Below are 22,500 nucleotides of genomic sequence, written 5' to 3' on the forward strand. Positions count from 1 at the left end.
CATTTGTCTTATCTGCTTAAGTTCATTGTGTAGAGCTTTCCATGATGAGCACACTAGTAAAGCTCTTTATATATAAGCTCTGATGACACCTTTTTTTGTAATTATCTGTGCATTCCCCGTTTCCATTCATGCATTTGTTTAAGTTAGTAGGCTTCCGGTATACATTCATGGTAGATTTATTGGATTTGGAGTCTAGTAATATGTCTAGGAAGGGGAGAGTTCCATTGTTGTTCAATTCTACAGTAAAAGAGAGACCAGAAATCTCTTGGAGGCGGTATCTTAATAGTTCTAGGTCTTTAGTTGATTTAGTGCTAACAAATATACCATCAATGTATCTACAATATATATGCGGTGTTATATACATACATACATACATATATATATATATATATATACATACATATATATATATATATATATATATATATACATGTATATATATATACATATATATATATATATATATATATATATATATATATATATATATATATATATATATATTATGGGAAAGGTTGAGGGGAAAACACGGGTCTTTATCTGATTATCGAATTTATTCCTGACCGGTTTCGCTTACAATTGGTTCTTCAGAAGCGATTGTAAGCGAAACCGGTCAGGAATAAACTCGATAATCAGATAAAGACCCGTGTTTCCCCCTCCACCTTTCCCATAATTTGTCTCAATGTCTCTACATATATATATATATATATATATATATATATATATATATGATAATTTTTGTGACAGTTGCATGCAGGATTCAAATCCACTGCTCTCAGCCACTCGTAGATCACCTTCCCAGAGCCTTAGACCACTACACCACAGAAGCTATAAAATCCTTGAAACCTGGAATCGAACTGATTCCCGAGGATAGGAAGATCACCAATCTGCGACCCTAATTCTTGTTTTACTCAAAGACCAAGCTCACCAGTGGTAAGAGGTAAGGACCGGAACGAATCCCTTTCACGCTTATCGCCATTGTAACTATGAGAGAAATTCGCTAATAGCAGCGACATCAATCCGATAATTTTTATGACCGTTGCATGCAGGATTCGAACCCACTACTCTCAGCCACCCGTAGAGGTTTCAAGGATTTTATAGCTTCTGTGGTGTACTGGTCTAAGGCTCTGCGAAGGTGATCTACGGGAGGGTGAGAGCAGTGGGTTCGAATCCTGCATGCAACTGTCATAAAAATTATCGGATTGATGTTGCTGCCATTACCGAATTTCTCTCATAGTTACAATGGCGATATGCGTGAAAGGGATTCGTTCCGGTCCTTACCTCTTACCACTGGTGAGCTTGGTCCTTGAGTAAAACAGGAATTAGGGTCGTAGATTAGTGATCTTCCTATCCTCGGGAATCAGTTCGATTCCAGGTTTCAAGGATTTTATAGCTTCTGTGGTGTAATGGTCTAAGACTCTGCGAAGGAGATCTACGGGTGGCTGAGAGCAGTGGGTTCGAATCCTGCATGCAACTGTCATAGAAATTATCGGATTGATGTCGCTGCTATTAGCGAATTTCTCTCATATATATATATATATATATATATACAAGCACCCGGACCTGGCTTCGCCAGGTGTGCTTGGCCTACGGCGTAGCTCACTTCGCTTCGCTTGGCAATATTTCGTAAAGATTCTCTTAGCAATATTTCGTAAAGATTCTCTTGGTAATATTTTGTAAAGATTCTCTTGTTAACATTTGGTAAAGATTCTCTTTGCAATATTTCGTAAATATTTTCTCATTAATATTTCGTAAAGATTCTTTTGTCAGAATTCCGTAAAGGTTATCTTTTTCTTGTTAGCACCACTTTCATTTTCCATGGTAAAATTATTAACGTGTTAGAGAAATATTTTTTTTATGTTAGTGGAGTGGAGATTCTCTTGGCAATATATCGTAAAGATTCTCCTAGCAATATTTCGTAAAGATTCTCTTGGTAATATTTCGTAAAAATTCTCTTGTTAACATTTGGTAAAGATTCTCTTGGCAATATTTCGTAAATATTTTCTCATTAATATTTCGTAAATATTTTCTCATTAATATTTCGTAGATTCTTTTGTCAGAATTCCGTAATTCTGTTTTTATGTATATAGATTCTCTTGGCAATATTTCGTAAAGATTATCTTAGCGTTATTTCGTAAAGATTCTCTTGGTAATATTTCGTAAAGATTCTCTGAGTCTGAGTGAGACGTGTCTCCGGGAGTTAGTGTTTCCGGTGATGACTCATTTCCGGAGTAGGAGGTTGGAAGGTTTAGAGAGAAATATTTTTTTATGTATACACCCTTGGCCTGCGCGCCTTGGGCTACGCCCCTTTTTTGGAAAATAAAGTTCTTCTTCGAGTTCTTCTTCGAGTTCTTCTTCGAGTTCTTCGAGATCTTCTTCGAGTTCTTCGAGTTCTTTTTCGAGTTCTTCGAGTTCTTCGAGTTCTTCGAATTCTTCTTCGAGTTCTTCGAGTTCTTCTTCGAGTTCTTCGAGTTCTTCTTCGAGTTCTTCGAGTTCTTCTTCTTCGAGTTCTCCTTCTTCTTCGAGTTCTTCTTCTTCGAGTTCTTCTTCGAGTTCTTCTCTTTCGAGTTCTTCGAGTTCTTCTTTTTCGAGTTCTTCGAGTTCTTCTTTTTCGAGTTCTTCGAGTTCTTCTTTTTCGAGTTCTTCGAGTTCTTCTTTTTCGAGTTCTTCGAGTTCTTCTTTTTCGAGTTCTTCGAGTTCTTCGAGTTCTTCTTCTTCGAGTTTTTCGATTTCTTCTTCGAGTTCTACTTCTTCTTCTTCGAGTTCTTCGAGTTCTTCTTCCTCTTCTTCGAGTTCTTCGAGTTCTTCTTCTTCGAGTTCTTCTTCTTCTTCTTCTTCTTCTTCTTCTTCTTCTTCTTCTTCTTCTTCTTCTTCTTCTTCTTCTTCTTCTTCTTCTTCATCGAGTTCTTCTTCTTCTTCGAGTTCTTCTTCTTCTTCGAGTTCTTCTTCTTCACCGTAGTTGGCGGTGTAACCGATTTACCACCAAACGCGAAGGTGTGACCGAATTACCACCGGACGGCGTAAGCAACCATTAAATTTTTTTATATTAGATACACCCATGTTGTTGTGTATAGTAACCGTATAAATCGTTTTCTTCCAGACCGTCCCCGCGCCAGATCACTGTTAAAACACTCACCCCGGTCCATGACCCCCTGTTACCTTTTGTTCGGGTCACGCACTTTCGTTCAAAAATTTCAGTTTTGACCATTTTCATTTTTATATATATAATATACATATGTATATAACACCGGATATATATATATGTATATAACACCGCATATATATATATATATATATATATATATGTGTGTGTGTGTGTGTGTGTGTATAACACCGTATATATATATATATATATATATATATATATATATATATATATACACATATGTATACATACACACATAGGGTTTTGGAAAACACTATGTTCTACTTCAGCCATATATGCTTGGGCAAATAGGACTCCTAGTGGTGACCCCATGGATACACCGTCAGTTTGCATATATAGTTTTCCCTCTGGGCATCTGAAAGGGACCTCTATGGTGCAACTTTTTAATAATTCTTTCATGGAGTTATGTGGAATTTTGGTGGGAGATCACTGTGATGATATACATAATCTAAGATGATATTAATAGTTCTTGTTACAGGAATTATATTAAAGATATTTTGGGCGTCTAAAGATGCTATGGAACCTTTGGCTTGGTTGGTGTTTAAAAGGTCAATGAATTCCTCGGTTGATCGAAGGGAGTAGGTGGTGGGGATATAAGGAGAAATGATGTTATGGAGGATTTTAGCAACTTGGTAAGATGGGGTGGAAATTTGTGATATAATAGGCCTAAGAGGGTTATTCTCCTTGTGTGTTTTTACATTGCCATAAAAATACCCTGGTTGGAAATCTCCAACTAGTTTGTTAAATTTGGTATCCCCTATCTCTGCATTAACCACTGTGATAAGATTATTTAATTTCTTTTTCAGATTTTCTATTGGGTTTCTAGCATCCCAATAAAAAAAATATATATACATTAAATATATATATATATATATATATATATATATATATATATATATACATACTGTGATGGCCCACCATCCTCCATGTATATAAAATGTCTGTATCTGTATGTCAATCTTTAATTGTAAGATAATTATGTATGTACTGTAAATTGCTTGTATACGTTGTGATGGCCCACCATCCTCCATGTATCTAAAAATATCTGTATCTGTGTTATCCTGTACTTGTTAGGTAATTACGTATGTACGGTAAAAACTGCTTCTATACTTTATGGGATCTACTCTCTCTAGGCCGACGGACGTGAACTAGTTCTGTCCGGCTCATCCTTCGCCTTCCTCCCGTCCTCGCCAACTGTATATATAATGCATCTGCCGGCTCCTAGCGGGCGCACTTTTCGTTGGCTGAGCGACGCGTAACTTTATCTCTCCCATATTGCTTTTGCTCTAGTACCGTGGCGTCACCACGTAATCTATATTCTCATGACTTGGTTTTCGGTGGAGGAATTAATTGTCAATTGATTAATTTTGTTGTTGTAAAGTTCTTATATTTGTTTTGTTGGCTTTTTGTTATACATTGAATTAGTTATTTATGTTAACTTCCGTTTGGATTTGCCTTAACCACATCAAGGCCACAAAGTACGAACCCCTCCTAGACATATTTCCTTATATCCTTGCGGAAGGCATAACAATACATACATACACATATATACATATACATACATACACATGTATGTATATACATATATATATATATGTATATATATATATGTATATATATATGTATATATATATATGTATATATATACATATATATACATACATACATATATACATACATATATATATACATACATATATAAACATGCATATATATGCATACATATATATGTTAGTAAGAAGACGGGTACGTGTGTTCACTTATGCAAAGTAGACCACTTGGAAAAAGAAACTAACGAAGCAAACTAGTTGGAGACTTTTTGCACTGAAGATGTAATATACGAAAGCGCTCTGCTTCGTTAGTTTCTTTTTCCAAGTGGTCTACTTTGCATATATATATATATATATATATATATATATATATATATATATATACATATATATATATATATGTATGTATATATGTATATATACATATATATACATATGCATATATATACATTGTTCCAATTAGGAACAGCACCAAAATCTTACACACCGGTATGAAAAAGACGACAAGAAAAACCATCGAAGCTGCATATATCAGCACTTTTAGTTCAACCAATCATAGAGAAGGATTTGTAAATCTAGCACACGTAACAACAAGATTGATCATCAAGGGGGCACATACAGCGAACTCTATCCCAAGACGACCTGTGAAATGACCCGCTTAGTATATAACAAATGTATTTCTATTTGCCTGTACCATTATCTCTCTGAAGAAGACTCTGTCGAAACGTTAGAGAATAAAGTACTTCTGCTCCTTCCTGGACTTTACCTACAGCACTCTTTCCATACATTTGTCTTTTCTTTTGTCGATATATTTGTATATATATATATATATATATATATATATACATATATATATATATACATATATACACACACACACATATATATATATATATATATATATATATATATATATATATATATGTATACATACACATTTCGTTTTCATCAACAGGTCCACTCTCGTGTGTTGGGTTCAGCATAAGTAAATCAAGGAACGACACACAGGAACGCCAGTGCCACCTACTGGCAAATAAGAGTGCTTGCATCCAGGACTCCCTCTTTGACTACTACGACCTCATGGTATCTCAGGATTCCACGACCGTAATGACGTCTTACGAAACTACGTCATCATCCTTTCGTGCGGCGACGATCTCCCCTTTGTCCACCACGACGATCTCCCCTTTGTCCACCACTTCTGCCGTGGCTTCGGTTACAACGACATCGTGCTCTTCCCCTACTAAAACGACTACTACTCCAGAGATAGAAATTAGCCTGTCTAACCAAATGAGTAATTATTGCCTTCATCTTTTTTGGTTAACTATTTATCTATCTATATACCAATGGCTTCTTCCCCCTTATAAGAGAGGTAACCAGTTAAGGCACACACCTATTCCACTCTCATCCACCACCTTTGTTTCAATCTTATCTTAGTTCCTCGTAGATGAAGGCTCATCCCTGACTCTTGCCCACTGCCCGGGATAGAAACAATGCAGCAAGACATAGCACATCCACAGCAGGGCCGCTTCATTTACACGGTGACCCTTCCTCATCGTCCCTTCATGCAGAAAATGGAAAAGAACAAGGAGAAATTCCTTCGGGCTACGTCAAAATATCATTTATATATAACCATTCTCAACTCATCTCGACCCTTGACTCTTTCCTTCCTTGCTCAAGAAACATTCCCCTCTTGTTCAAAGCCCCTTTCACCCCACTCATTAATCTCATCCACGGTCATCCCCTCAAGTTCACTCCATCCATCTCTGCCCTCCATTTTTTTGCTACTCTTTCTTCACTCATTCTTTCCATATGCCCAAACTTTCCCAATAATCTTTCATCAACCCTATCTACCAGCTTCTTTTCTATCCCGACTCTCCTCCTCACCTCCTCACTTCTCACTCTATCCAACCTGGTAATCCCTATCATACTTCTCAGACACTTAATCTCAAATACATTTACACTTCTTTCTGGCTGTCTTAAATGCTTAGTCTCATACAGTGTCATAGACACGGTCACCCTTTTATATAAGCTTCTCTTTGGATCCTTTCCCAGATGCCTATTTCTCATAACACTTTTCAATCCCCTAAGACGTTTATTTACATTTTTACATTTACTCAATCTACCGTTTATTTCACTCACTCCCCCATTTCCTGAGAGAGGAGTGGGAGGGAGTGAAGGATAGAGTAGAACTAGGATTGGAGGAGGAATGGGGATAGTTCAAGGAGGGAGTCACAAAGTATGCAAAGATGGTGTGTGAAACAAGAAGGACAGGAGGAAATAGAAGGAAGGGTTGTGAATGGTGAGATGAGGAAACAAAGAAGGTTGTAGAAGAGAAGAAGCGAGCTTTCACAGATTGGTTACAAAATAGGACGAGGGAGTCATATGAGAGGTACAAAGAAAAGAAAAGAGAAGTAAAGCAAAAGGTAAAGAAGCAAAGAGGAGAGCAGATGTGAAATGGGGTAAGAGTATCACAGAAAATTTTGAAAGTAATAAAAAGATGTTTTGGAAAGAAATTAAGAGAGGAAAAGGAGGCGAATCAAGTAGAGAAGAAAAGGTAAAAGGTGCAGATGGAGAGATGATAATGGAGGAGAAGGCAGTAAGGGGAAGATGGGCAGAATATTTTAGGGAGTTGCTAAATGTGAAGGAGGATAGGGAGGGAAAGATAGTTGCAGTGGGAAGTGCTAAGAAAATGACCGTGATGAGTGAGGAAAATGGAGAAGAAATAAGGAAGGATGAAGTGAAGGCAGTGGTTAAGATGATGAAACCAGGTAAGGCACCTGGGTTGGATGGATGCCATGCAGAATGTCTAAAAAAGGAGATACAGTGATGGTGGATTAGCTGGTGAGGTTATTTAATGTTTGCTGGAGAGAGGGTAGAGTGCCGGAGGACTGGAGGAGTACCTATATAGTTCCACTTTACAAGGAAAAAAGAGGACAAGTGTGAGTGTAGTAGTTTAAGAGGGATTAGCTTGTTAAATGTAGTTGGGAAGGCTTATGGGAGGATCTTGATTGAGAGGATTAGGAGAGGAACAGAGGGAGTAATTGGTGAGGAACAGTGTGGATTTAGGACGGGTAGAGGTTGTGTAGATCAGATTTTTGTGGTAAGACAGATATGTGAAAAAGCTATAGGAAAGGGGAAGGATGTTTTTTGGGCTTTTATGGATCTGGAAAAGGCTTAGGACAGGGTAGACAGGAAGGCACTGTGGGAGGTTTTGGGGATATACGGGATAGGAGGAAAGCTTCTGGGAGCTGTCAAGAGTTTTTACGAGAGTAGTAGAGCATGTGTCAGGATTAGAAATGGAGAGAGTGAATGGTTCGAGGTAAAGGTAGGACTTCGTCAGGGATGCGTTATGTCGCCCTGGCTGTTCAACTTGTACATGGATGGGGTGGTGCGAGAGGCGGTGAGTGGTGGTGAGTCAGGGATTGGAGATGGTTAAGGAAAATGGAGAAAAGTGGGAGGTGAGCCAGCTGTTGTTTGCGGACGACACTGCGCTTGTGGCAGGATCGGAGGAGGGATTGAGGAAGTTGGTGACAGAGTTTGGGAGAGTGTGTGAAACAAGAAAGCGGAAGATAAATGTGGGTAAAATTAAGGTGATGAGATGTACAAGGGGTGAAAGTGGCAGCAGACTGGAAGTGAGCATTAAGGGAGAGAGACTGGAGGAAGTGGATAGTTTTAGATACTTGGGTGCAAATGTGGCAGGAAAAGGTGGAATGGAGTTGGAGGTAGAATGTAGATTGAGAGAAGCGAGTAAATGCCTTGGTGGATTAAAAAGTGTAATGAAGAATAGACATTTGGGAATGGATACTAAGAGGAGACCGTATGAAGGAGTGATTGTGCCAACAGCACTGTATGGGGCAGAAACATGGAACATAAGAGAAGAAGAGAGAAGGAACTTGAATGTGTTTGAGATGAGGTGTCTGAGAAGTATGATGGGGGTTACAAGGCTAAATAGAGTGAGAAATGAGGAGGTGAGGAGGAGAACAGGGGTGGAAAGGGAGTTGGGAGATAGGGTTGATTAAAGAGTATTAGGATAGTTTGGACACAGAAAGAATGAGTGAAGAAAGACTAGTAAAAGAGGTATGGAAAGCAGATGTGGAGGGAGTGAACATGAGGGCACATCCTAGGATGAGATGGATGGATGGGGTGAAGGGGGCTTTGGGGAAGAGGGGAATGTCTGTTGAGGAAGGACGGGAGAGGACAGAAGACAGGTTTGAATGGAGAATGGTAGTATATGGATGATGTTGTGATGCATGAGGTGGAATGGGTGGAGGGATGGGGGTTGAGGTAGTATGCGTGAGCAAAATTTGACGCAGCCCGAAGGGATTTCTCCCCGTCTTCTTCTTTTATGCATGGGGGGACGGAGAGGGGGGGGTCGTCGATTTAATGAAGCGGCCTTGCTGTGGATGTGCTGTGCCTTGCGGCACTGCCTCTGACCCAGGGCAGTAGACAAGGTGCAGGGATGACCCGTCATCCAGGAGGTGCTAAGATGAGAGGGAGGATGGAGGGAAGTGGAGTGTATTTAGGGGTGGAATGGGTGGGAATGGTATATGTATATGTATATGTATGTATATGTACTGTCATTTCAGCAGAGTTGATTACACAACCAGGTACGGCTGATCTTCGGCAATTTCATTATAATAGTTACAATGTTAAGGTAGAAGTCAAATGAGTCCAGACACTTGAGACTGACATGCAAGCTTAATATAAGCTTATTTCCCGAGAATCGAGTATAAAACAAGAGTGCCATACTCGTAACGTTCGTCGTGACAAGCGGAATATAAAGTGTATCCACTAATCAAAATAAAAATTTTGTGTCCAAGTAAACAGACTTTCTCCTTTTCAACAGCACTTTTTATATAGCGTCCTTGAATGAAAAGTTGGAGGCGTATGGGACCGTGGAATTTCTGTCGAACGCACAAATTGCTATATGGCGGAAATGAATTATGCCTATTCTTAAGCAGTAGTGCCAGTGAAAAACATTTCTTAAGTTATACATTTTACACAAACTTGATTATTGCATCCACTATAACAAATTTCAGCTTCGTTCTCAGAAGTGTAAATGGAACCCTTTTTGGCCCCCCACAAAAACCCTTCCACTGAAAAACCCTGGAATAATTCATTCATAAGTTGGATAATTTCATTAAGTGAATAAAGAAGAAAGGAGGATACTAAACTTAGCATTGTTCCCCAAAGAGTAAGTATGAAGGGTTTTGGATCCTTGCAAACCCTTCCAGACCTTTATTAAGCAGCATTGCCAGGGAAAATCTTTTCTTAAATTATGTAATTTAGAAATCATGGTTATGGCATTCAGCACAATAAATTTCAGCTTCGTTCTCAAAAGAGTAAATGGAGCCCTTTACAGACCCCCAAAAGAGCCCTTCTTAGCTGAAAAACTGAAAACCCCAGGATCAATGTGTTTTTATGTTGTAAAATTTCACTCAGTAGTACTTATGCGATGATCAATGCAAATTTCAGCCTTGTTCTCTAAAGTGTAAGTTAATGCCCTTTGTGGGGGTGCCTTTTGGCCCTGTCTCTTCTCAACGCCAAGAACGTAGCGTTTAAGAAATGCCTTTTTTCATTCTCTCATACATGGCTACAAACTTAAGCATCAGACCTTTCCTTTCCAAAATTGTAATTAAACTCCACTGGGCTCCCCGACTCTCTCTCTCTCTCTCTTTCTTGCTCGCTTGCTCGCTCTCTCCCTCTCTTTTTCCCTTTCTTTTCCCCATCACCATCTCTCTGTGTGTGTGTGTGTGTGTGTGTGTATTCACTTGGTCTATGGATCACGTGTTGGACTCGTGATCGACAGCTATTTCCCTCCCGAAAAAGAGCTCAGAGCTCGTATGTCCGATCTATGGGTAATGCTATGACCTTACACACACACACACACACACCCAACTCCCCGCCCACGAGAGTCAGAGTAACGACCCGAAGCGCAGCGGTACCGAAATAATTTCGGCCCTAGGCAGGATTCGAACCAAGTACTACGGGCACCACCATGCTAGCAGTTCAGCACTCTACCAACTGCGCCATCGAGAGAGAGAGAGAGAGAGAGAGAGAGAGAGAGAGAGAGAGAGAGAGAGAGAGAGAGAGAGAGAGAGAGAGAGAGAGAGAGAGTGTGTGTGTGTGTGTGTGTGTGTGTGTGTGTGTGTGTGTGTGTGTGTGCGTGCGTGCGTGCGTGCGTGCGTGCGTGCGTGCGTGCGTGCGTGCGCCTCTCTCTCTCCTCCGCCTCCATATTTTTCCTCTCTCCCTCTCCCGCCCGTCATATCTCTCTTTTTCTCTCCCACCCGCCATCTCTCTCTATCTCTCTGTACACCTTATTTCCATCTTTCTCATTCACTGTGTGTGGACATTTAATGTATCATTTCAAATAGTGCCCCATGAGCTGCCAAACGTTAAGATTGATAAATGATAATTCATCTAACGTCATCTTCATATGTGCTCACCGTGTAGACGTCCACATCCAGTCTCGTAGACCCCTGCTTGGGCTTGACGAGGTTACTTTTCTGATATAAGACTTATACTTATTTCATTGCTTAATTCTCTTACTCACCAATTTTCATTTTGAACACAGAGAACAATTGAATTAGATCTGGGGTGTTAAACTCAAATTCTTTCGAGGACCAATTACGCACATATAAATGTTAAACATAAACAAATGAAAACAAGTAAAATAAATCAAATTAAAGAAATAAACAAGAATAAATAAATAAAAATGAATAAATACATAAGTAAAATTGATTATTTCTCGTCTTAACAGGTTAGTTACATTTTCCTCAGTTATAACAGTTAAAGTAACTCGAGTTGAAAAATGTTTTATCACCTCGTGGGCCACTAATTCCACCCCTCTGGCCATGATTTTGACACCCCTAAATTAGATATATCTAATGTTTTATACATGTAACAACACATTTTAATTTTACATAATAGTTACTGTAGGTATAATACTTAATAAGCATCTTTACACAGTAAAGAGGTTGGATTGTAATTTTTCATTACAAACGAGTGACCTCAATAGCGATTCCAACCAACGCGTGCGACAATTACCTCGTTTAGGCCACCTTTCAAATCAAGAAGGACAATACTCACTCGAGCCGGGTCTGGGGACGCGATACAACTAAAACAGTTATAAGTTCTGGTGACAGTACCTCCTATATGGTTCTCGAGTCCTACTTTGTAATCAAATCCTCAATGCTCGTTTCTCTTTTATTACTATCTTCACTTCATCATTCCGCCACTCACTATCCTTCCTTCTGCTCCCTCCCACCCCCCTCTTGCTACATACAATCTTTGCACACTTTGTCATTTCCTCCTTGAAACAAATACCTCCTCTACTCCCACCTTTGCGCTATCCTACACTACCTTCCACACTTTTCTCAGTATCTCCTAATGTTCCTTCTTTTACTTCTCATTTAATTTTTTTTACTCTAAGCCTCTGTCAACCTTTCGTCTTTTTTTTCTTTCTCCACCTTTCCTCCACTCTCAACTTCTCTTTGAACAGAAACTGATCCGACATTCTCCCACTTTCTGCTATGAAAATGGTCATCCAGAACTCTTTCTATCCTTCCTTTAGATACCACTATATAGTCTATTAATGCCTTATCAACCACCTTTCCACACCATCATCTTTCCTATGTGCACTTATGCTTAACTATATTCTTCAACGCTGTGTTACCGATCATCAACTCTTAACGAGTTGTTGAAAACGCAAGACAAAATGAAACACGCACATATGCGCACATAACTCACAAAACTCAACACACAAGCACACACACACACTCACACATACACAAACACACACACACACGCAGTGGTAGAGTTCCCGCCTGCCACTACGGCGGTCTGGGTTCGAATCCAGCCCAGGGCTGAAATAATTTCAGTATCGCTGCGCAGCGGGTTGTTACTCCAACTCTCGTGGGCGGGGAGTTGTGTGTGTGTGGGTGTGCATGTAAGGTCACAGCATTATCCATAGATCGGACATATACGAGCTCTGAGCTCTCTTCCGGGAGGGAAATAGCTGTCGATCACAATTCCAACACGTGATCCAAGACCATGGTGACTTACGCACACACATGGAATGAGAAGCTGAGGCTACTTGCTTCGCCCGATTAAGTTTTTCTCCTCCTTATCATCACAATATCTTTCACCCGAGTCTGCTCTCTTGTCTCTCTGTTCCACAATATTAATCTTTGTCAATTTCCAATGTTTACATCCATTGGTCATAGCTGGTATTGTATACTGATTTTGAACTTAGCATTTCAGACATATAGGTAGAGAACCTCTCATGATTTTTCTATATCAACCATTTTTTTTAACCAATTGTGATACTTATCTAATATTCATGATCATTAATAAGTTTTAGCAGCTGGCCCAAATATATCATCACTGTTCCACTTATCGAAGCTTCTCGCCATAAACAACAGTTTCTTTAATTTCAAGTTTAGGGTTAAAAGTTATTGTGGTTTTAACTCTACTCACCTTCAAACCTACTTTGAGACTCTCCTTGTTAAGATCAATGAGCATATCTTGCAAGTCTTCTGCTCTTTCTGATGATTACAACATTCCAGGTTAATGTTCAAACGTTTCCTTTCCTACTTCAACTCTAAAGATCACTTAGAGGCAAGTTTTAAATTACTTGGATGAAATTATTTCGCTTTGCCGTATATTGATCTTGATCTTAATATTTTATGTATCTTTATGAAGTAAAGGTACAGTAGTACGAGTACCTTTAGCGTAATTGTCCTCTATAATGTTAACAATGTGTTTCTTTGCGCCCTGTATGAGTATTGTAGTCTATTTGTTCTACTGAATCAAAGACCCTTCATATACACTATATAAAAACTAAATACAAAGATATTCTGTAGTTTTCTCGTTCCAAAGTGGAGTAGCCGCTACGAAATTGTACCTGTTCTCTTGGCTGATTTTCACTTCCTTTACCTAGTCTATTATAAAGAATCTTGAAAACACTTTGAATACTTTTCATAATAGTCTAATTGGTTGATAATTACTATTATTTCTGGTCTCCTTACTTAAGAAATAGAATCACTATAGCATTACACCAAAATCCAAGAACGTTTAACCCACACACTGAGGCTATAGTTGAATTAATCTACAATGCTCGTCGATCATTGCGCATTGCCTATCACCTATCGATAAGTTATCATCCCCAGGTACTTTTTCCCTGCTTCATAGATACGTGACCCATGTTGCCTGTTGCCTATTTTTTTTATTTTAATTCTATTTCCTTCCTTCATCACACAGGGTTAATTTTTCTGAACACGTCCCTCGTTTCTATTCGTTGAACTTCCATTATATTCTATATCAATACCGGCTCTTATAGCATATTAGATTAGCTTACACAACCATACTTCGGAATAATGATCATTAAAGAAATCATATCACCCTACCTTGGTCATCCTACTTTCTTTACACAGTATTCCTTTTATTCATACATATACCATGACTTGAAATATACAAATGCATCCTAGCTTCCTAGTATATAATTGTATAGCGCATTGTAACTACGTGATACATACCCATTTTTGTATTCATATTTACAGTGCGCGCAAGAGAAAATATATGAAGAATAAAGGGTTTCAACGTTTAAGGAGTTACCAAACCGAATGGTATTAGAATTAAAAAAAAAAAAAAAAAAAAAAAAAAAAAGAAAAAAAAAAAAAAAATCCATCCCCACCCCATATATATATATATATATATATATATATATATATATATATGTATATGTATATGTATATGTATATGTATATGTATATGTATATGTATATATATATATATATATGTATATGTATATATATGTATATATATATATTTATATGTATATATATATATATATATATATATATCTATATATACAGTATATACATACATATACCAACGGCTTTTTCACCCTGCACGGGAGGTAGCCAAAAAGAAAAAGGCATAGAAACCGCTCCCACCCATTCCATTTCCTATATATTCCACTCCCCTCCATCCTCCTCCCTCCCTCTTATCTTGGCACCTCCTGGATGACGGGTCATCCCTGCATCCTGTCTACTGCCCTGGGTCAGAAGCAGTGTCGCAAGATAAACACAGCACATTCACAGCAAGGCCGCTTCATAAATTCGGCGACCCCCCTCTCCATCCCCCCATGCAGAAAAGGAGACGGGGAGAAATCCCTTCCGGCTGCGTCAAATTTTTTTTTCATACATACTTCCTCACCCCCCTATCCCCCACCCACTCCCCCTTATGCATCACAGCATCATCTATACACAACCCTTCTCCATTCACCCCAATCTTTTGTCCTCTCCCGTCCTTCCTCAACAGACATTCCTCTCTTTTGTAAAGCCCCTTTCACCCCATCCATCCATCTCATCCTAAGACGCCCCCTCATATTCACTCCTTCCACCTCCGCCTTCCACACTTCTTTTACTAATCTTTCTTCACTCATTCTTTCCATGTGTCCAAACCATCTTAATACTCTTTCATCAACCCTATCTCCCAGTTCCCTTTCCTCCCCTGTTCTCCTCCTCACCTCCTCATTTCTCACTCTATCCAGCCTAGTAACCCCTACCATACTTCTCAGACATTTCATCTCAAACATACTCAAACTCCTCTCTTATTCTCTCATGTTCCATGTTTCTGCCCCGTACAATGCTGTTGGCACAAACACTCATTCATATAACCTCCCCTTAGCATCCATTCCCAGATGTCTATTTCTCATTACACTTTTCAATCCACCAAGGCATTTACTCGCTTCTCTCAATCTACATTCTAACTCCACTCCCACTCCTCCTTTTCCTGCCACATTCGCACCCAAGTATCTAAAACTATTCACTTCCTCCAGTCTCTCTCCCTTCATGCTCACTTCCAGTCTGCTGTCATGCTCTCCCCTTGTACATCTCATCACCTTACTTTTACCCACATTTATCTTCAGCTTCCTTCTTTCACACACCTTCTCAAACTCTGTCACTAACTTCCTCAATCCCTCCTCTGATCCTACTACAAGCGCAGTGTCGTCAGCAAACAACAGCTGGCTCACCTCCCACTTTTCTATATTTTCTTTAATCATCTGCAACCCCTGACCCACTACCCTTGCATTCACCTCTCGCACCACCCCATCCATGCATAGATTGAATAGCCAGGGCGACATAACACATCCATGACGAAGTCCCACCTTTACCTCAAACCATTCACTCTCTCCATTTCTAATCCTAACACAAGTTCTACTACTCTCGTAAAAACTTCTTGACTGCTCTTAACAACTTTCCTCCTATCCCATATATCTGCAGTACCTCCCACAGTGTCTTCCTGTCTACCGTGTCGTAAGCCTTTTCCAGATCCATAAAAGCCCAAAAAAACATACTTACCTTTTCCTATAGCTTTCTCACATATCTGTCTTACCACAAAAATCTGATCTACACAACCCCTACCTGTCCTAAAACCACACTGTTCCTCACCAATTACTCCCTCTGTTCCTCTCCTAATCCTCTCATTCAAGACCCTCCCATAAGCCTTCCCAACTACACTCGACAAGCTGATCCCTCTGAAACTACTACACTCACACTTGTCCCCCTTTCCCTTGTAAAGCGGAACTATACAGGCACTCCTCCAGTCCTCCGGCACTCTACCTTCTCTTAAACAAACATTAAATAACCTCACCAGCCAGTCCACCATAACTGTACCTCCTGTATGTGTGTGCATATGTATGTGTATATGCATGTATGTGTGTGTATATATGTATGTGTATATATGTATATGTATGTGTATATATGTATATGTATGTGTATGTATGTGTATGTATGTATATGTATGTGTAGGTATATGTATGTATATGTATGTGTATATGTATGTGTATGTATATGTATGTATGTACATGTATGTATATGTATGTATGTATATTTATGTACATGTATGTTTGTATATGTATGTATACTTATGTATGTATGCATATACATGTATGTATGTATGTATATGTATGTATATGTATGTATATGTATATATATATATATATATACAGTATATATATATATATATATATATATATGTATGTATATGTATATATGTGTATATGTATATGTGTATGTGTATGTATTGTGTATGTATATGTTTATGTGTATGTATATATGTGTGTGTATGTGTATGTATATATGTGTATGTATGTATATGTATGTATGTGTATGTATGTATGTGTATGTGTAGGTATGTATGTGTATATGTATGTGTATGTGTGTATGAATGTATGTGTGTATATATGTGTGTATGTATGTGTATGCATGTATGTATGTGTACATATGTGTATGTATGCATGTGTATATATGTATGTGTATATGTATGTATGTGTATGTATGTGTATCTATATGTTTATGTATGTATATGTGTATGTATAAGTATGTATGTTTATGTGTGTATATATGTATGTCTGTATGTATGTGTATGTGTGCATATGTATGCATATGTATGTATATGTATGTATGTATGTATGTATGTATATGTCTGTATATATATGTATGTATATGTATGTATATATATATGTATGTATATGTTAGTGTATATATGTATGTATGTGTGTGTATGTATGTATATGTATATTTATGCATGTATATATATATATATATATATATATATGTATATATGTATGTATATATGTATGTATATGTATACGTGTATGTGTATGTATATGTATATGTGTATGTGTATGTATATGTGTCTGTGTATGTATAGATGTGTGTGTATGTGTATGTGTTTTTAACGTATATGTATGTGTGTGTATGTGTGCGTATGTGTATGTATGAGTGTGTATGTGTATGTATGTATATGTATGTATGTATATGTGTATGTGTATGTATGTATGTGTATGTATGTATGTGTATATGTATGTGTGTATGTATGTATGTGTGTATGTATGTATGTGTGTATGTATGTGTATTTATGTACGTGTATGTATGTATATGTATGTATGTGTGTGTATGTATGTGTATGTAAGTATGTGTATGTATGTATGTGTGTATGTATGTATATGTGTATGTATATGTATGTATGTGTATGTGTATGTGTGTATGTATGTATGTATGTGTATGTGTGTGTATGTATATGTGTGTGTATGTATGTTCTACTTGCAGCTTTGGTCAGACATAAAGACCTGGACCCTTGCCAATACATAAGGACAATTCTAATAAGTATTGAACAATCTTAATTTGTGAAGCATTGAAAATTTTTATGCAGTGTGTGTCCTACACAAAAAGTGAAATAAGTGCGTGTGAAACAAATATGAAATTATGAATAGACCCTTTACTATGCAGTGTATATAACTTTCATAACATATTGCCTATCTCAATATCTTTGAAAAATGAAAACATTCTCCATTGAAATCTAATGTTTCTGTTCTTAATCAAAGTAGTTAGTTTTGCAAATCTATTTTAAAAATTATTTTGTTTTAAGCATTTTGTTGTGTCTGACAATTATGCTATTCAACATTTTTCTGCTTGAATTGTTTTCTTTTTATGCTACTGACATTTACGCATTTTTGGGGGGGGGGGGTTACTTATCTCTTTGTTGTGTTTGGGATGTTTTGATGATACCACCTATTTTGCCAGTTTATGCAGAAATAGTTTAAATATTTAGCTTTTTGTATATGATAAATTCCAAGTATATTTTAGCGAGCCCTGTAAGAGGGTAGTAGGAAATAATTGGTCGGGACGACCAAGAGAAGCTGCCGAGCCCTGTAAGAGGCTGGTAGACAAATGTAGACAAGTAGGTACTGTAGATTGAGGGTTGGGTGACTAGAATTTAATTTTACGAGTTAGATATTTGGTAAACACAAGCAGCGAAGGAGTTGCATAATCTCGCTCACCGTATATATATATATATATATATATATATATATATATATATATATATATATATATATATATATATATATATATACTACATTATTTACATAATTTTGAGTAGAAACTTGCTATGAATTGTTTCCTTTCCAAATGTCACAGTACTGTAATTTGATTTCCCACCTCCCTTTTTAACTATTCATTGTATCATTTTATCACAAGTTATGAGTCCCAAGCGCTACATCGTCATCGATCACAGAATCATTACTTTCTTTTGTTGTAGGTGTTTGTGCTAATGTGGAAAATTATAACCAAGCTTCCGGATTGGACCAGGAACCTCCTACCTCAAGTTCAACCAAAGATACGAATATTTTAGGCGGCTCAGACTGCGTGGAAGAAATCGATCTTTCGTCTACTTATTGCAGTTCCTCCAAGGTCAACTGTAAGTACTAACTAAACCATTAAGTAAACCTCAAAGCATTCTTGTATAATTCATAATTTTTTATTTTGCTGATTAACTTTTTGCTTGTCAACCCATTGATGTGTTTACTTACTGTATTCATTATTTCATTCTAAGGCTATGTGGTCGACTCCAGCTGGACTATTACATTGAACTGTTCGACAATCATTGTCAACAACAAGAATCTTAGAAAGACTCTTAGTTGTCCACCGGGTAATGTTCTGATTTCTGTCGAGAACAGTGGAGTCAACGAGAGATTCGTCTGGTTTAAGTCCTGCTGCTATCTCAAAGAATAACTACATGTAACAACTTGGAAATATCAGAACTGCTCTTCAACATACCATTGTGGAAAAATACACAAAACCTATCCCTGTAGAAAAAGCAGGACCAAACACATGAGTCCAAGATTACTTTCACTGTCATCAGATTTAAGACTTCAGCCGACACTACGCTAACCATCATCATAGAGCAACTCCGGTCGAAGAGGCGGCGGCGATGATGATGATGAGGACGACGACGATGATGACGATGATGATGGCGGCGGCGGCGGTCTCTTTGGGATTTAAGTCGTCCGTGATACAGTTTTGTGTATTTACCTAGTTGTATTATAAAGGAAGGGAGCTATGCTCGTGGTGACCCGTCTTTGTTTCTCTCAGCATCAAGTTTTTTCTTAAAATCTTGAATAGTGTTTGCACACACTGTTTCTTTGTCTAATTTGTTCCAAGTATCTATCACTCTGTATGGGAAGCTATTTTTTTTTCTTTTTTAGATCTCTTCTGTAATTATCTTTTTTTAGTTTCTTTTCGTGTTCTCTTGTTTTTCCATTGTCCTATTTCAATAAGTCATTCTTATCTAAGATTTCCATTCCCTTCATAATTCTATAGTTAGTAAGTCTTCACTTTCCCTTCTTTGTTCCAGAGTTGGTAATTCTAATTTGGGCAGTCTTTGTTCATATGTCATTTTGGAAAGAGTTGGTGCCAGTTTTGCTGTTGCTCTTTGTATTCTTTCTAACTTCTTTATATTCTTTTTGGTACTGGATGTCCATAGTGTTGCTCCGTACTCGATTTTTGGTCTTATTAGTGTAGTTATTATTTTTTCTTATCATTTCCTTGTCCAAATAGGCAAATGCCACTTTTATTGACCTCAATAAATTATAGGTTTCTCCGACTATTTTATTGATATGCTTATCCGGCGTCATGTCTTTGCTGATCATCACTCCAAGAACTTTTTTAGAGTTTACTTTTTTGACCTCTTCAACAATTTTATAATCTCTCGATATTCTGTTTTTACTTTTTCCAAATTCCATTATACTACATTTCTTGATATTGATTTTTACTTCCCACTTTTGAGTCCATTTCCAGATCTTGTCCAAGTCTTGTTGTAATGAGTTGCAATCCTCCCCCGTTTTTACTTTCTTTGGTATTTTTGCGTCGTCTGCAAAGAAATTCATATGACACTCTACCCCTTCGTCAGGTCATTTATGTATATAACAAATATGATCGGGGCCAGTACTGATCCCTGCGGGACACCACTTATCATTTCTTCCCAATCTGAGAATTTGTCTCTAATTAATACTCTCATTTTCCTCCCAGTCAGGAAGTTTTTCATCCATTCCAATAATTTTCCTCTGATGCCACCTATTGATTCTATCTTATAAGTTTGCTGTGTGGTACCTTATCAAATGCTTTTTGTAGGTCCAGAAAGGCACAGTCTGCCGAACCATCTCTCTCTTGTATTATGTCTATTAATTTTGAGTAGAAGCAGATCAAATTTGTTGTACATGATCTTCCTTGTCTGAATCCAAATTGATTTGGATTCAGTATAGTTTTTTCTTCCAAATGTTTAATCCATCTATTTTTGACTCATTTCTTAGTTTGATGTACATTTGCCATTTGCTTGTTTTCTTGTCTCTTTTCAATTTCTTCCAAGCTTTGTCTCTTTTATCCTTAGCCTCACTACACCTTTTGTTGTACTAGCTTTTTATGTTTGTTCTTTCCATTTTTTGTTGTGGTACGTATTTATCTACTCCCTCAGTATATTCCCTTTCTCTTTCATCACTGTTTCTTCATTTAGGGATTTTTCCCAGTTCGCGTTACGAAAGATTTTTTTGAGTTTCTCAAAATTTGTTTTGTTGTACATTAGTCTTCCTATTCTATGTAGTCAAATGCCACTTTCATTGACCTTAATAGGTTGTAGGTTTCACCAACTGTTTTGCTTATATGTTTATCCAGTCTTTGCTGATTAATACTCCAAGGTCCCTTTCCGAGTGCACGTTTTTGATTTCTTCCTCGCCGATTTTGTAATTATTTTAAATTCTGTTTTTACCTTTTCCAACCTCCATTATGCTACATTTCTTATGCATGTGTGTGTGTGATAGAGAAGAGGTATATATATATATATATATATATATATATAATAATATATATATATATATATATATATATATGCATACATATATACACATATGCTAATAAGAACACGGGTACGTGTGTTCACTTATGCAAAGTAGACCACTTGGAAAAAGAAACTAACGAAGCAGAGCGCTTTCGTATATTACATCTTCAGTGCAAAAAGTACATAGTTAATAGAAATACATAGATTATATATACATGAAAAAGGAACAAGGACAGTTTACAAAAGGGTAGAGGACAATTTACCCCCTGGAAGGCGGGCTGTCAGGTCGCAAAGGTCAATGCGTCCGCTAGTGAGGGTAGGGCAACATTAGGTCACAGTCGCAGGGTTACATTTTACCTGTTATTATTTTGCTTATTTCTTGACAGATAAAATTGTCAAGTTTATATAAGCCCTTGTGTAGGTTGGTATTTTGATCACTGGTGGTATGGATCAAACTACACTCTATTAAGTTTCTTACTATTATGTTGTTAGTATAATAGATTGCATGGGCATTACCCCAATCAACTGGATGATTATTCAATTCAATATGCTTAAAGATTCCACTGGAATTATTGCCATCCCTAACATTTTTCTTGTGTTGTTCAATTCTAATGTTTAAGGGTTTGGCAGTTTGACCTATGTAAAATTGATTACACATTTTGCAAGGAATTTTATAAATGCATCCTTTTTTACCAAAGCAGATAAATCTAATGCAGTTGTTATTTTAAACAAGGATGATTATCTTAGAAAAATGAATGATTTATTAGATGATGATAATACTTACACACTTCTTAATAAAAATCCCACAGAAGCAGTCAATAGTAATTATAACAAGAATTTAAAACAGCTACTTCATGAGAATAGAGACCTTTTGCAGAAGTTCATTTCAATTAGTCCGCCTTTGCCACATATGTATGGTCTCATTAAGAGTCATAAATGTAACAACCCCGCTAGACCTATTCTTTCGTCAATTGGTTCTGCTTCTTACAAGCTATCCAAATGGCTAGTTACTATCCTTAGCCCTTTAGTAGGTACAATCTCTTCTTCTCATGTTACAAACACTTCTGATTTAATAGACAAACTTCATAATATCAAACCATATTA

The 22,500-nt window shown here is 37.4% G+C and overlaps 1 protein-coding gene across 7 annotated transcripts in view; it reads right to left on the reverse strand.

Moving 5' to 3' along the window:
- LOC143032878 (L-threonine ammonia-lyase-like) overlaps positions 1-13,821 on the reverse strand; it is a 200,197-nt gene extending 186,376 nt beyond the window's left edge. For 2 of the 7 annotated variants that reach the window (XM_076198075.1, XM_076198080.1), the window contains exon 1: positions 13,195-13,819. In XM_076198075.1, coding sequence (XP_076054190.1) covers positions 13,195-13,239 — 45 coding nt within the window. In that variant the 5' untranslated portion in view covers positions 13,240-13,819. Of the gene's footprint in view, positions 1-13,194 lie in introns of all 7 variants that reach the window. The other 5 variants (XM_076198079.1, XM_076198078.1, XM_076198077.1 and 2 more) reach the window with 5 other exon arrangements.
- Positions 13,822-22,500: the final 8,679 nt, after the last annotated feature.

Source organism: Oratosquilla oratoria, chromosome 14, assembly GCF_046742065.1.
Source record: "Oratosquilla oratoria isolate Oo_2021 chromosome 14, ASM4674206v1, whole genome shotgun sequence".
In the NCBI taxonomy this organism is placed as follows: Eukaryota; Metazoa; Arthropoda; class Malacostraca; order Stomatopoda; family Squillidae; genus Oratosquilla; species Oratosquilla oratoria.